Source organism: Lynx canadensis, chromosome D1, assembly GCF_007474595.2.
Source record: "Lynx canadensis isolate LIC74 chromosome D1, mLynCan4.pri.v2, whole genome shotgun sequence".
Lineage (NCBI taxonomy): Eukaryota > Metazoa > Chordata > Mammalia > Carnivora > Felidae > Lynx > Lynx canadensis.
Genome location: NC_044312.2, coordinates 49741012 through 49756748, shown reverse-complemented (window position 1 = coordinate 49756748; position 15737 = coordinate 49741012). Strand labels below are relative to the sequence as shown.

The window sequence follows — 15737 nt, the reverse complement described above, 5'->3', positions numbered from 1 at the left end:
TTCTCGCACACCTGCCTCTTGGTGCCTGGACACTTCTGACTTTAATGACAGCAGTAACAACCACCAGAAAATAAAATCTAAAAAACAAAATGCTGAACATGACTATATTCTACTTTCCAAGTAGTTGATTCATCAATTTTTAAAGGCTTCTTGCTGAAGTATCATCAGTAACCACAGCATATAAAAGCTTGCTCAGATGTAAAAGCAAAAGCAAAACAGAGTCATTCTCCTAAACTGGCAAAATGTAACCAAATTACCACAAAACTGACCTTAGAAACAAAGAGAAATGGAGCAGAAAAAGGCCAGATTTCTTACTGGCAGTACCACAGTGGCAAGTATCCCAGAACTGAGAAAAGCTGCCAAGTAGAAGAGAGAAAATTAAAGGATTTTCCAAAAGCAGCCAAGCCCAATGCACACAGCATTACCAACAGCTGGAGTGAGCTTCAGAAGCAACACACAGGTATAAGGTCCAGCCTTATTCTTTATTTACAGCACAGTCAAAATCATTAAATCAAGTACAAAAGAAATGGCTTCCATTTCCTGGATTGGCATCAGACATCCTTCCTACCAGCTGCAATTACATCATTTTTGTCTATCTTCTGCTGTTCTTTTTTGAGGGAAGGGCTAGGGAGTGACAAACGGACCAAAGAGACTTTACCCTCAAACCCAAGAGGAAGCTCTGCTTGCAGAGAAACAAAGGAAGTGACCCTCCCTCTTGTGAAAGGCAGTCAGGAACTCTGCTCCAGTTATGAGGGCCACTGATGGTGTAGGAAAGCTGTCACAAAGAGATTCTTCCCAGGGGTGGTGTGAAGAGGGCGACGATTCAGGGTGTGGGATGGCTGCTATCACCATCATCACCCTCTCTTCTATCTCAACCTTTGCCTCATCAAATCTAATGACAAACCAAAGCAATTACATGTAGAAAACCAAAGTGAATGGGAACGTGGGTAGAATGAACAGAAAAGAAACTGAAAGTGATCAAAATTTCTCAGTGCTTCTTTCTCTGACTGGCATAGAAATCTCTGATCCATTGCTTCATGTGTCTAACTTCCAAGGAGCGGGCTAATAGCACGGTCGTGGGGTCAAAGGCATTTCTGGCTCGAAGATCTAGATGATGGGCCCCTTCTGGGATGGTGATCGCAACCAAGGTGTCTGTGATATCCTTGGTTACTCCACCTCCTGACCAGGGGTCTAGTTCACCATTGCTAAGTGAGGGAAAAAAGAAAAAATAAGATTGTTAGTTTTTCATATCTACACCCAGATAAGATAGGAGAAACCTATTATGTGCATAACATCAAAAATTACAAATTTATAACCTGGGGGATTTGATCTGAGATCTAATCTGTCATATAAAAAGGTGCTTCATGCTGGAATTTTACTTAATTTCTGTAACTAGGTGCAAGAAATAGAATCAGAGAAGACTGAAGGTGGTACTATATGAATCAACCCAGCTTCTACTAGGACATGGAATATAGAAGCCTGAATTTTAATCCCAGCTTCATCACTCAAAAGCTGGATACCTCACACAAGTTACTGACTCAGTTTCTTCATCTGTAAAATAGAGATAACAAGGCTGACCTCATAAGGTTGTTAATAAGGGCTAAACCAGATGGCACATGTGGATGTACTGAATAAGCACAGTGTCAGGCACAGAGGACTCCTTCAATTAATGCTGGTTTCCTTACTACCTAGGACCCCAACTCAGAAAATTTGGGCATTACTCAAAGATCTTCATTTTATATTAGCTTTAAACTTAAAGAAATGGTATTTTATTAGTCTTGGCTGTTTCACACAACACATTTCAGAATGATGTAAACAGGATCAGTCATTAAAATAGGCTATTTAGTTTAGCTGAGTAAAAAGCCAATATACCACTGACAGTATTCCTAAGAATATTATCAACAGCTCTTACTGAGCCATAATTCACCTATCACAAAAGTCACCCACTTAAAATGCACAATTCAATGGCTTTTAGTATATATTCAGAGTTTGCAACCATCACCACAATCAATTTTAGAAAAGTTCATCACCCCCAAAATGAAATCTATACTCATGGCAGTCAGTCCCTATTCCCTTCCCCATACCTCCTCACTCTCAGCCCCAAGCAACCACTAATCAATTTTCTGCCTCTATAAATTTGCCTTTATCTTTACATTTCACATAAATGGAATTATACAATACGTGGTCTTTTGTGACTGGCTTAATTCACTTTGGCATAATGTTTTCAAGTTTCATCCATATTGTAGCGTGTATCAGTACATTATTCCTTTTAATTGCCAAATAATATTCCATTGTATGGGTATATTACATTTTATTTATCCAGTCATTAGATGCACATTTGTGTTGTTTCCACTTTTTGGCCATAATGAACATTGTTCCTATAAATATTCATATACAAGTTTTTGCTTGGGTGCAGGCTTTCATTTCTCTTGGGTATATACCTAAGAATGGAATTTCTGGGATGTATGGTGACTTAACCTTTTGATGCACTGCCAAACTTTTTCCAAAGTGGCTACACTATTTTATATTCCCACTAGCAATATATGAGGGTTGCAATTTCTCTATATCCTTGCCAATACTTATTATCTGTCTTCTTGATTATAGCCATCCTCTGTGGGTATAAAATGGAATCTCATTGTAGTTTTGATTTTAATTTCCCAAATGACTGAAGGTATTGAGCGTTTTTTCATGTGCTGACTGGCCATGCGTATGTCTTCTCTGCAAAAAAATGTCTCTTCAGATCCTTGACTGTTTTTAAATTGAGTTATCAACTAATATCATTTGATCCATTTTAAGTTACTTTTTTGTATGGTTATGAAATAGGGATCCAACTTCATTTTTTGCTTGTGAATATCCAGGTTTCTCAGCATCATTTCTTGAAAAAAAATACTCTTTCCCCAATAATTTGTCTTGGCCCTTGTCGAAAATCAATTGACCATATATATACCAAGGGTTGACTTCCAGACGGTCAATTCTCTTTGACTGATCTGTATGTCCTTATGGTAGTATCCTAATATATTGGTTATGGTAGCTTTATAATAATAAATTTGAAAACAGGAAGTATGAGGTATGAGTTCTTTAAATTTGTTCTTTTTTTTCATAATGTTTATTGAGAGACAGAGACGGGGGGGGGGGTGGGGAGTGGGGGAGGGGCAGAGAGCTAAGGGGACAGAGGATCTGAAGCAGGCTCTGCACTGACAGCAGAGAGCCCAGCCCCATGCAGGGCTCAAACTCACAAAGTGCGAGATCATGACTTGAGCCAAAGTCGGACACTTAACCAACTGAACCACCCAGGTGCCCCTGTCCTCCCTTTTCAAGATTATTCTGGCTATTCTGGGTCCCTTACACTTTTAAGATCAGCTTGTCAATTTATGTGAAAAAGCGAGCTGAGATTTTCATAGAGATTGCACTGAATTTGTAGATCAATTTACAGACTATTAACACCTTACCAATATTATCTCTTCGACAAGAACATGAGATGTCTTTCCATTTATTTAGATTTTAATTTCTTCCAACAATGTTTTGTAGTTGTATAAGTCTTACACTTCTTTTGTTAAACTTATTCCTAAGTATTTTATTCTAGATGCTATTAGAAATCAAATTCCTTCCTAACATTTATTAACTCCATATCTGCATAGAGTAGTTTAGAATTTACAAAGCCTTGACTATTGTAACAACTCTGTGAGGTAGGTTTAATAACAACTCTTTATAGACAAGAAAACTAGTACCCAGAGAAACTAAAAGATTTGCCCATATCATTCATCTAGCAGCGGCAAATCTGAGATACAAATTCAGACCTTGTAGCTCCAGTCTAATGTTCAATCTTTCATGCACACATCGTAAATCAACAGCACTCTTGACTTGTATGGTGCAGAATAAGAACATGAGCTTTGGGATCAGACACACCTGGGTTCCAGTGCCAGGTCTGCGCCTCACCTTCCTAATCTTATGGAAGTTTAGATTCCTCAAAATAAAATAAAGACTGAAATACCTGGATTAAGAACCTGGTAGCTATTAGATTACTTTCCCCTGGTACTGTACTTTTTGGTATATCTTTATCTACATATCACTTATGGAACATTTCTATATGCTTTCTGACATTTGTTTCATGTACATTCCATTTTGCTGATATTGTTACAAAGCCTGAAATAACAAATATTCAAGGTCACATTATCAGATATATGAAATTGTTCCCATAATTTGCGTAATCATTTTTAAAAGTCTCATCTATAAGTACAATCTATACAGATGCCTATCCAATAATATCTTTTTTTAAAATGCTTATTTATTTTGAGAGAGAGAGAGAGAGCATGAGCAGGGGCCAGGCAGAGAGAGAGAGGAAGAGAGAATCCCAAGCAGGCTCTGCACTGTCAGCTCTCCAACTACAACTCCATGAGGGCAGGGATTTTTGTCTCTTTTGTTTATTACTGCCCACAGTGCCTAGACCAGAACTGGCACATGGTAGGAGCCAGGTGTTTATTGTGTGAATGAAAAAAAAAATTTTAAGTGTTTAGATGTCTGCGGCCTTGTACCAAATGCCCTACAAAGAGATATATAAATATATGTAGGCAAGTTCAGGCATATGAAATCACTTCAGTACTTTTTATGTGGGAAACCAAAGTTAATATAAATGATCAATATAAATCTAGAGAGACTAACCTTCAGCTGTGTGTAGTAGTGAGAAGAACCACTAACTAAGAAGATGTAAGTTTTATTGCCCTACCAGCCCATGACTTTAAGTAAGTCACCTAACATATGTGAACCTTAATTCCCACATATATAACAAAAAATAAATTTTTTTAAAAGATAATGCCCCTCCATCATAGAGATCTTGTGAGGCTCAAGTTAAATAATATATGTGGTAGTAAGATATAAACTATAAAATACTACACAAATGTGCAGTATTATTACAATAATTATCATATTCTGTAAGTATGAGAAGTATTAATACTTCTGAGAGGTAAATGAATCATGAAAAGGGATGTGAAAGCATGTCTCACAGACATTTGGCCAGAAAAGTAATGTGGTCAACATTTTCCGTGAATGTACAAGCTAAATGAGAAAATAAGCATTTAGGTACATTAAATATATGTGTGTTTGAGATACAATTTTAAATTCCTTTTACAATTCCCACCACATTTCTCTTTTAAAAAAAAATTAATTCAACTTCAACTTAATAACATCATTCTTGGAAAGAAATCACTCCAAAAATGTACATTTTTGGTTTCGTTAAAAATGAAAAGGAAAACTCACGTGCAAAATAACAGTCTTAGTTTTCAACTACCAGATAAATTCTTAAAGTAAACTACACAAGGGGTTAGATTTTCCTAAGTGAACAAATCGCCTTTATCATTATTCCAATTTAACAGGACCAACCCAGATAGGAAACTCTCCATTATTTGCAAAACAAAAAAGCCATCCCAACAGCCACATAATAAGCAAACTGCATTTGATTTAAAAGGTCATCTGAATCAGCCCAGTGGCTTAGCAACAGTGTTTGGAGTTGCCGAGAGACCCAAGATGCACATGGACTTGAATTTCTTGGTCCTAGACACGTGAAAGCTTAACCAGCCACTGGGACATTTACCAAAAAAAATACTGGCTTTCATGAGAGAGTCTAGATGCCTGGATAAAATTCCCAACAGTGAGCTTCTAATCACTAGCAACAATTAATTTGCCTGAGAAATGATATTAAACTAACCAGCTCCTCAGGGACTCCCTTTTGGATTTATATTTAAATTACTGAGCATGACCATTGGTAAAATAGTTTCTTACCAGTTGGGGTTGGGGAAAAAAAGGAATCCTTCTAACAAAACAACCGTACAATAAAAAAATTGTTGAAATGGAATGATTAATGGCTCCTAGTTATTAACTCCTCATTCATTCAACAAACGTTTACTGAGTACCTACTATGTGTTCAACAGTGAACAGACAAAATGTCCTCATGATGCTTACTTCCATGATAATCTATTTACTCATTAAAGTAACCTTGTTTGGTAGTCATTATTTCTAACTTTTATATATTGGCAATTTGCCTGAGTCTATACAGCTAACTTGGTCTCCCTCACTTCAAAGCCCAAGGTTTTAATAGCACTGACAAATTTCCTGTCTGATATGGACTAAACTTTCAGGAAAGCAGTCACAGTTGGACTTGGAGATGACCTAAGGAGAGAAGCTTGGACATAAAGATACTTTCCACCTGGTTCCTTGGACATTTTCTTACTCATCAACCAAAACCGTTTTCTAGTTGGTAGCCACTAAGTAGAGACAACAGAGGCACACCTAAGGCTGTTTCTTTACTTTGGGAATGTGTTTACTTTAGAAAAGCAGGACAATTTTGAATTTTTAAATATACTGGGGACGTCTAGGTGGCTCAGTCGGTTAACCTTCTAACTCTTGATATCGTTTCAGGTCATGATCTCATTCATGGTTCTGACATCGAGCCCCACATTGGGCTCTGTGCTAACAGAGAGGAGCCTGCTTGGGATTCTCACTCTCTCGGCTCCTCCCCCACTTGTGCATGTGCATGTGCATACACATGCACACACACGTACACACACTCTCTCTCTCTCTCTCAAAATAAGTAAACATTAAAAAAATAATAATAATAAAAAATAAAACTTCTATACTGGATTTCCTCACACCTAGCAGCATAAAGATTTCTTTTTAAAAGTACTTGCCACTGTAAAAAGATAAACTAGTACCTTCACATAGTCCTGCCTTTACACTCTCATATGCCTCTACAGACTTTCTAAACTTTGTATTTTGTTCCTTGTTTTTATCAACACACATATTTCTTGGGCATCTAGTATGTGCCAGGTACTGGATGCAAATGCTGAAAGCACAGATACAATTAAGTCAAAGTCTCTGCCATTAAGAAGTTTTCAATCTCATGGGGCAGACAGAAACATAAATAGATCATGTCCAGAGTGCTAAGTGATATTCACAGGCCTAGGGGAGCTAAGGGGATGGGGTAAATCTCACTTCCCTGGAGGAGTCAGGGAAGGTTTCTGGGAAGGTGCCTGAGTTTTAGGAAAAGGAGAAAAAGATGAAGGGGAAGGACATGCAAAGACGAATAACTCCCTATGTCTAGGACATGAGTACAAGGCAGAGTGTCCTTCCATTTATTCATTCAACAAATCTTTTTTGGGCACATATATTTGCCAAATCTGGGCCAAATACTTTCTTGGGTTAACTCTTAAGCATTATGCAACTCTGTAGGGTGAGTTATTATTATCATTTTATAGAAAAGAAGTCTGAGGATCTAAGAGCCTAAGTAATTTTTCTTAAAATAGCTCAGTTTACCTTTGCAAAGTTCTATTGGAAAGTCCTCTCTTAACACTGAGTTAAAAGTTTCTAACATTGAGCTAGAATTTCCACTTCTTGCTTCAGTTCTATTCCCAAAACTTTTCTCACCAAATCTGCCCCCTCCCCCAATGATGATGATGATGATGAGTTTGATAGCCTAAGGAAAATAATATAAAAGGGCAAATAGATTACTAAGATACTCATCTATGGTTGAATCCCATAACTCATACATTAAACTCATACATTAAACAAACTCATACAGTGCTCGCTTCGGCAGCACATATACTAAAATTGGACTGATACAGAGAAGATTAGCGTGGCCCCTGCACAAGGATGACATGCAAATTTGTGAAGTGTTCCATATTTTTTTTACCCAAGGTATACAGGAGTGCTGATGCATAGGGCCACTTGTACCCCAATGTTTATAGCAGCACTTTCAACAATAGCCAGATTATGGAAAGAGCCTAAATGTCCATCAACTGATGAATGAATAAAGAAATTGTGGTTTATATACAGAATGGAATACTACTTGGCAATGAGAAAGAATGAAATATGGCTTTTTGTAGCAACATGGGTGGAACCGGAGAGTGTTATGCTAAGTGAAATAAGTCATAAAGAGAAAGACAGATACCACATATTTTCACTCTTATGTGGATCCTGAGAAACTTAACAGAAGACCATGGGGGAGGGGAAGGAAAAAAAAAGTTAGAGAGGGAGGGAGGCAAACCATAAGAGACTCTTAAAAACTGAGAACAAACTGAGGGTTGATGGGAAGTGGGAGGGAGGGGAGAGTGGGTGATGGGCATTGAGGAAGGCACCTGTTGGGATGAGCACTGGGTGTTGAATGGAAACCAATTTGACAATAAATTTCATATTAAGAAAAAATACATACTAAAATAAAAAACTAAAAACAAAAACAAAAACAAAAACAAAAACAAAAAAACTATTGGCCATGTCCAGAAGGTAAAATTTGACTCTCATTTTAAAGAGATTGTAAAAGAATCACATTTACAGTTTAAACAATGGCTCCAGGTTAAGAGGCCTATATGCTATCTCTCTACTATTTCCATGTAGATTTGGGGACATTTTTTAAGTAACTTGTTTTTCTCTTAATAGCTGATAGGCTAAGGTTCAAACCAAAATATGGAAATTTTAAAATCACAATCACATACACATAGAGTCTACTCAATTAACCCTGATGTGAGCCAATACCCAATACATCCCTTCTAAAGAAGCAATGTAACATAGAGGAGCAAACACAGGTTTTGTAGTCAGGCAGGCCAAGGTTGAGATCTGGTTTACCACTTAGTAACCATTACAAAGCTGGATGAGGTTTGGCAAGAGACTGAACTCAGCGACCTTCGCTTTCCTCCTAAGTAAAAAAGAGACTATAACAACTACTTCAGAGGACTGCTGGGAGGATTCAATTAGGCAATTTATTTAAAGTGCCTCATATAGTGCCTGAAACAGAACAGAGTAGCCACCTCAAAAGTGTTTGCTGAAAAAATAGTGAAAAATATTTACTATCAATTAATAATAACAAGGGCAGTTAACAGTAACAAGGGCAGTACAAATTGAGAACAGCAAATGATACTTCATTTTGTGCTAGTTTTTTTAAATAAAATATTTAAGTTTTGTTGCTGTTACTGTTTTTAAGCCTTTAAGCATGTTTGTAATAGAGTATAAAAGTGTATCTCTGGCTCAGCATCCTGTCTTTCAAAGAAAGACATGATGGATACCACTCCTGTATTCTACATTGTTTTACTATCAGCAGCATTTTTCTGGTTCTACCTTCTCAGCTATTCTACAAATGTCTTCATCAACCAAAGTTTTTCTCTGCACCAGTAAAAACTCACCTAAAAACAATGTTGCTGTGTGAACTGATGTTTCTGCCTCCATACACAGTAGTGATCCAGGCGGGCCTTGGTCTCACACCCCACTGTTTAAAACAGTCATCAGAATATTCCCTAAAGTTCCATGAGCGAGGCTCAAACATGTCATCGATACCATTAGTACAAAAAGGCATGACCATTTCTGTGCAAGCCTAAAAAAGGAAAACAAAAGAGAATCCAATGACAAAATAAAGCACAAAGAGTTAAATAACTTGTCCAAAGTTATTCTGCTGGTAGCAGCAATCTAGGGTTTGACCTCAGGTGGTCTGGCTTCAGAGCTCCTGCTCTTTACCTATGTCATACCACCTCTCATTATTCCTGGAAAGGCTCAGCTGAGAAGTAACAAAAGTTAGGGCTATATATTCTTCATCGGTAAATTGCTTTCTTCCACATCTATTATCATATTTAACCCTCAGGAGGGAAAGTATTAGTATTAGTATTATTAGTCTCATGCAGGTGAAGGGATGGAGGCTCAGAGAGTCAAGTCAGACTCCCCTTCTTTTCTTCATCCATAAAATGCTTCCTTTTGATAGGAAGCATTGCTTTTGATAAGACTTACCAAGAGATATTGTAATGTTAGTATCTTTTTCAACGAACTATATTTAAAGGTGAGATCATGTCATATTTATCTTTGTATCTTTGGAGTCTAGCAGGTTGCCTGGCACATGGGTACCCAGAAAATATTTGGTGATGATTAAATACATGAAGGAAGGAAGGAAGGAAGAAAAAAAGATAATGGAGCCCAGATTTGGACCCAGGTTAGTGACAAAATCTTGTGAACTATCTTACAGTACAACCATATCAGCGGGAAATTCCACTTGAGGAAATTATGCAAGCTTACCTGATAGCTCCAACCCTGGGTTCCCAGATTGCTAGTTGTTGTCTCTGATATATTCAGGCATCTCGCCTGGCCTGAGTAATTGTAATATATATTCAGAGCTTGGAAAATATTCTGCAGCAGCTGTGCATCAGATAAACTGGGATTGTTCAAATACTTGCACACTACCTGTCATTTTAAAGAGACATAAAAGAAGAAGAGTCAGAATATATTTATAAAATCATAATTTTAATGAAATAAAGAAGAAATATGACTGTGATTTGCCTATAAAATAATCTTAAACATCTAACAGCACTGCTTGACAATTTCTATCTCTTGAGTATAATCCTGTTCATAAACGAATAAACCATTACTCTCCAAGTGTAAAATTTAAATTACTCTCCAAGCTATAGAAATAAACCAAAGGCATTGTATGGTATGCAAAGTATTCCACACCTACCACTGTCGCCTCATCTTTTTTGCACGCTTTGTTCCAGCCTAGCAAAACCATTCTCAACACACCAGGGTCTTTTTCTCCTCTTTGCCTTTGCTCACCCTAAAATACCCTTTTCTCACTCTCGCACTCCAGTAATGTCTGGCAAACACCAATACACCTTCTATAATACTTAGCTCAAGTATCACTTCCTCTATGAGGCCATCATTAGCTATGCCCTCAAGTTGGGGAGAACTAAATCACTACTCCCTTTGTGCTTCTACTTACCCTGTACTTGCTTCTATCAAAACCCCTGTAACACTGTACTGTACTCATTTGATTCCACAACATCCCCCTCAGCACTCAGCAAGGTATCTGACAACTAAATGCTAGCTGAATGAATAAATACATTTTTGTGAAAATGTAAAATTTATAAAATTTCTTATGGAAAAACTATACCAAGCTCCAGTATCTGTGGTGTGATAAGAAATATATCAGGCAGCAACCCAGCTTCCAAATATTCCTGCCACTAGATTATCATCAGCATCTGAAATCTAGTACCTAAAAATCACAGAGAATACTTGGGGTCAGAAGTGAGGGCAGGAATGACTAGATAGAGGCATGGGGGAACTTTCAGGGGTAGGGAAATAGTCCTGATCTTCATGGAAGTCTGGGTTACACAACAAACAGTTCACTTGCGATTTGTGCAATTCACTGTATATAAATTTTATCTCAAAAAAAAAAAAAAAAAGAAATACTGAACTTTAATTAATGATGATAAAGGTGAAGTATCCCTGAGAAGTATACTGATGTCTGCAACTTATTCTGAAATGCATTTTAAAAATAAGATGGAATGACGGATAGAGGGATGGCTAGCCAAAAATATCTGTGCTAAATCAAATCTAGCAAAATACTTTTATAGAATTTAGGTGGTATTTTTAATGGGTGTTCACTGTCCAATTATTTCAGTATTTCTGTGTTTGAAATCTTTCACAATAAAATACTGGGGAAAAATCACAGGCAATGGTTTCACAGCTGCATAATACCACCACTTACTGATTACTGAGCTCTGGGTTTACAACCATTGTATTATATAATCCTCAAGCAATCCTATCAGATATATTATTGTCCATTATTTTACAAAAAGAAACTGAATCTTATGTTAAATCACTTTACTCGAGGTCATCCACCTAGTAAATGTTAAGATCTAGATATAACCCAGATCTCTCTAGCTATGAAATAGGCATCTTATCCATTATGCTACACGGCTTAGGGAGCATCCTTTGTAAAACTGCAAATAGCCCCGATGGCAAGGGAAACACACTCAGCCTGCATCATGAAGTCAGTGATTTGGTCCTTTCTCATTTTATATGGAAAAGATGTATACAACAGGCAAGTCTGATTTTAAAAAAAGAGACAGGAAGAGAGAGGGACAAGCTGAGAGAAAAAGGAGCCAGGAAAGAAAGAGCCTAGTTACCCTACTTCAGGGAGAGACTCCACGCAACAGGAGCAACAAGGCCCAGGCTGGGGACATGCCCAAAAAGGAGGCACTGAGAAAGGAAGTGAACAGCAGAAAGCAAACCCAGCCTCTCCTCCTAGTTCTGTTTAGGACCAGTTTCCAGCAACACCTTTCTGAAAAAAGAGGAAATGTGAAAAGACTGCAGAAATGAATCATAAGGAAAATTCAAAGTCTCTCTCCAAATGCATTCAGCACAAAAATATTTCTGTGAAATGTTGAATGGCACTTTGTGAAAAAAAGGTTTCAGAGTCAAATAATTTTAAGAAATATTGTGTCAGCAAATGTGAACAGTTTACTTGACTGCGGGAATCCTCAGAGCCTTTAACATGCTCAACTACAACATGACTTTCCAAAAGGGATAGAGAGTATGCACTACTTCCAGTAAGTTTTTGGAAATAACAAATGTAAGAAAAGTCAGAAATTGGGGCGCCTGGGTGGCTCGGTCGGTTAAGCGTCTGACTTCGGCTCACGTCATGATCTCACGGTTTGTGAGTTTGAGCCCGCATTGGGCTCTGTGCTGACAGCTCAGAGCCTGGAGTATGCTTTAGATTCTGTATCTCCCTCTCTCTCTCTGAGCCTCCCCTGCTTGTGCTCTTTCTCTCATTCTCTCGTTCTCTCAAAAACAAACATTTTAAAACATTAAAAAAACAAACAAACAAACAAACAAAGCCTGGGACCAAAACATACATGCTTATAGTTTATTTGGGAATGTGATCCCAAAGAAGATAAACGACAGGGACAGAAAAAGGTAAGGAAAAAAAGGTGATACGGAAATGTGTACCAGGTGGTCACCACCACGGCCTTCATAAGGCGCCTATAAGGGATCTTCATGGAATTCCTCAGAACCCTTGTGCACTATGGGTGAGAATATAAATTGGTACATTGTGGAAAACAGTATGGAGGTTCCTCAAAAAATTAAAAATAAAACTACCATAAAATCCAGCAATTCCACTTCTAGGCATATATTCAAATGAAAGGAAATTAGGACCTAAAAGAAATATCTACACCCCCATGTTCACTGCACCATTATTCACAATAGCCAAGATAAGGAAACCTAAGTGTCCATTGATGGATGAATGAATAAGGAAAATGTGAGATGTATATAAATGAAATGGAATATTAATCACTCTTTAAAAAGAAGCCTTGCCATTTGTGAGAATATGGATGAAACTGGAAGACATTACACAAGCCAGATACAGAAAGACAAACATTGTATGATCTATTATGTATAGAATCTAAAAAAGTCAAACTCATAGAACCAAGGTAGAATGGCAGTTGGTAAGGGCTGGGGGAAGGGTGATGGGTAAATGCAGAAATGTTGGTCAAAGGATATAAACTACTTTCAGTTATAAGATGAATAAGTTCTGGAGATCTAATGAAGATATCGGTGACTACTATTAATAATACTTGAAATCTTCCAGGAGAGCCCCGCGTCGGGCTCTGTGCTGACTGCTCAGAGCCTGGAGCCTGTTTCAGATTCTGTGTCTCCCTCTCTCTCTGCTCCTTCCCTGTTCATGCTCTGTCTCTCTCTGTCTCAAAAATAAATAAACGTTAAAAAAAAAAAAATTAAAAAAAAAAGAAAAGTCAGAAATTAAGATGTCCAAATAACCTGGATATACCTTTAAAAAGTAACAGCGAGGTCATAAGAGTAAGATAAACCTGAAAAGGTGTACATGAAGAAACAGTACTGAGCTAACCTCAGAGCTTCGCAAACCTGTTAAGCCTAAAGCAATAAGAAAATGAAAGCTGAAGAAAAAAGGCAAAACAGTGTTTTACTTTTCTACAACTTTCATTTATTCATAGTAAGTCAAAAAATACCTAACAGTTGTTGGAAAATGTCCCTAAGAAATATGCCAATCAGAAACACTCAAGAAAATATGGAAATCAAGAACCAATCACAGAATTTGTTAAACTACTTATTGCCAACAGTTGGTCAGCATTGCTTCCTGACTGTGGACACTAACGGTGGATTCAGCTGTTTCCAAATGCAGCCTAAAGGTATGGAATGGACCCGCGGAATGCATAGGAGAGCATTATGTCCAAGCACAGCACAGTAGATGAGGCAGGGTGACAATGTAAGCCAGGCAGGAGGAAAAGGGAGCGCTGATGAGCAACAACAAACAAGTTGCCTAAAACTCTGTTAAAGAACAGTAGCAAGTAAGTGTGACTCACATGCTGGCATCAGATCCCCTCTCAGAGCTAGAACACTGGGCCTCTGTCAGGCAAAGAAAAGGAGTCCCCATGAATAGCCATCTCTGCAAACAGCAGTTACTGTCACTCCTTAAAAGACACAGGCATGGCTGGGGACCGGCACCGGCTGACAATACTTGGGTTTCGGCAGTGCCAGTTACTCAGAGGGAACATCGTGGTCAGAAACTTGGCGTCTACTAATAGAAATTCCATATCCAGATTAAGGGCACTCCTGGGCCCACTGTCCTCTGTAAGGTCAGGGCTCCCTTGGAGCACTGGGTCCAGTTCCGAGCACCACACTTTAAAAAGGACACTGACCAACATGAGAAAATGTAGAGGGGAGCAATCAGGATGGGGAGTTGAGGAAAAGTTGAAGCAATCCTACAATTGTTTGTTTGTATCATTTTTCCAATCTTTCAGTACTACAAATAAGGCTACAATAAATAACCTTGGGCCTAAATCTTTACGTACACCCTGAACTGTTTTCTTGAGATAAATTCTTAGAGGAGTTATTAGTTCAAAGGAAATAAACATTTTTAAGGCTTTTGCTACATCAAACTGCCTTATAGAAAGAAAGTGCCAATTTATAATCCTAGTGGCACATTAGATAGAAGGCCTAAAAAAAACTTCTTTTTGTAAAATATTTACAAATTTTTTTTAGTAAAATATTTACAAATTTACTAAGGGAATTTTATTATTTTAGGTGCTTCTAAAGTTCCTTTCTAAGTGAAAAATTCTGTGAGTACAAGCATCATTCTCTAGTGTAAACAACACAATCTCTACATATCTCTGTACACTACCTTAACAATTATGGTAGCAAAGAGTGAATAAAGTTTTCAAAAAATTACTGGAGTTATACTAGCAAAACCTCAGCACTATTCCCATGTTTATTCAAAAAAAGATAATCATGTACTTTTATAAAAGATCCACAGGATGCACAAAACTTCTCTAAATGTTAAGTTGAACCATATGAAGTTGCCATGTTTATAAGTCAAACACAGTCAGATATCAGCATCTTTGGTTCAACTTCATCTAATACTCCCTTCACCTTAAGCCTGATAATGTGCAGTTATTAGCCAATTGAGGAGTACAAGTACTTGGCCTGTTGATTGTTAATTGAGGGCCTGTAATAACAAGGAAAGAGTCCCTGCCAACCACTTCCATTCAGAATACTCAACACTCATGTAGCCCCTGTACTATATTTCCTATTTATCTTGTGGACACTATCAAATTAGCTTCTTCCAAACACTTTTTATATAAGGTATAGCATTTCTATTTAGGTCATAAATTCAGTGATATGAGAGCAACTGGGACTGAGGCTGCTAGTCCAACTTGTGGTTCCTTGTGGTCAGGTACTTTCCCTACGATGACCCAGGGGAAAACATATAACGCCCATCCCCATATCACAGAGGAGAAAACAAGCTCAGAGAGGTCTAGCTAAAGATATACAATTTTAAAACTATGAATATAAGTTCTGAACCCACACTTTGGCCACAAAGTCCTAGTACAACACTGCCTCTTTGTTACTATATACAACAATAATAGCTCTTGTTATTATTATATAATTAGTATCAATTT

General features: G+C 37.6%; 1 protein-coding gene and 1 non-coding gene across 4 annotated transcripts in view; one reads left to right on the top strand and one right to left on the bottom strand.

Annotated features, from left to right (window-relative positions):
* Window positions 1–463: 463 nt before the first annotated feature.
* The window catches only part of LOC115525125 (prolylcarboxypeptidase), a 76862-nt gene continuing 61588 nt past the window's right edge, over window positions 464–15737 (bottom strand). For all 3 annotated transcript variants that reach the window (XM_030332119.1, XM_030332118.1, XM_030332122.1), the window contains exons 8-10: window positions 10042–10206; window positions 9165–9352; window positions 464–1205 (exon numbers count right to left, since the gene is read on the bottom strand). In XM_030332119.1, coding sequence (XP_030187979.1) covers window positions 989–1205; window positions 9165–9352; window positions 10042–10206 — 570 coding nt within the window. In that variant the 3' untranslated portion in view covers window positions 464–988. The remainder of the gene's footprint in view (window positions 1206–9164; window positions 9353–10041; window positions 10207–15737) is intronic.
* Window positions 7570–7676, top strand: LOC115526696. Its single transcript, XR_003972725.1, has one exon. It is a non-coding gene; the product is annotated as a U6 spliceosomal RNA (small nuclear RNA).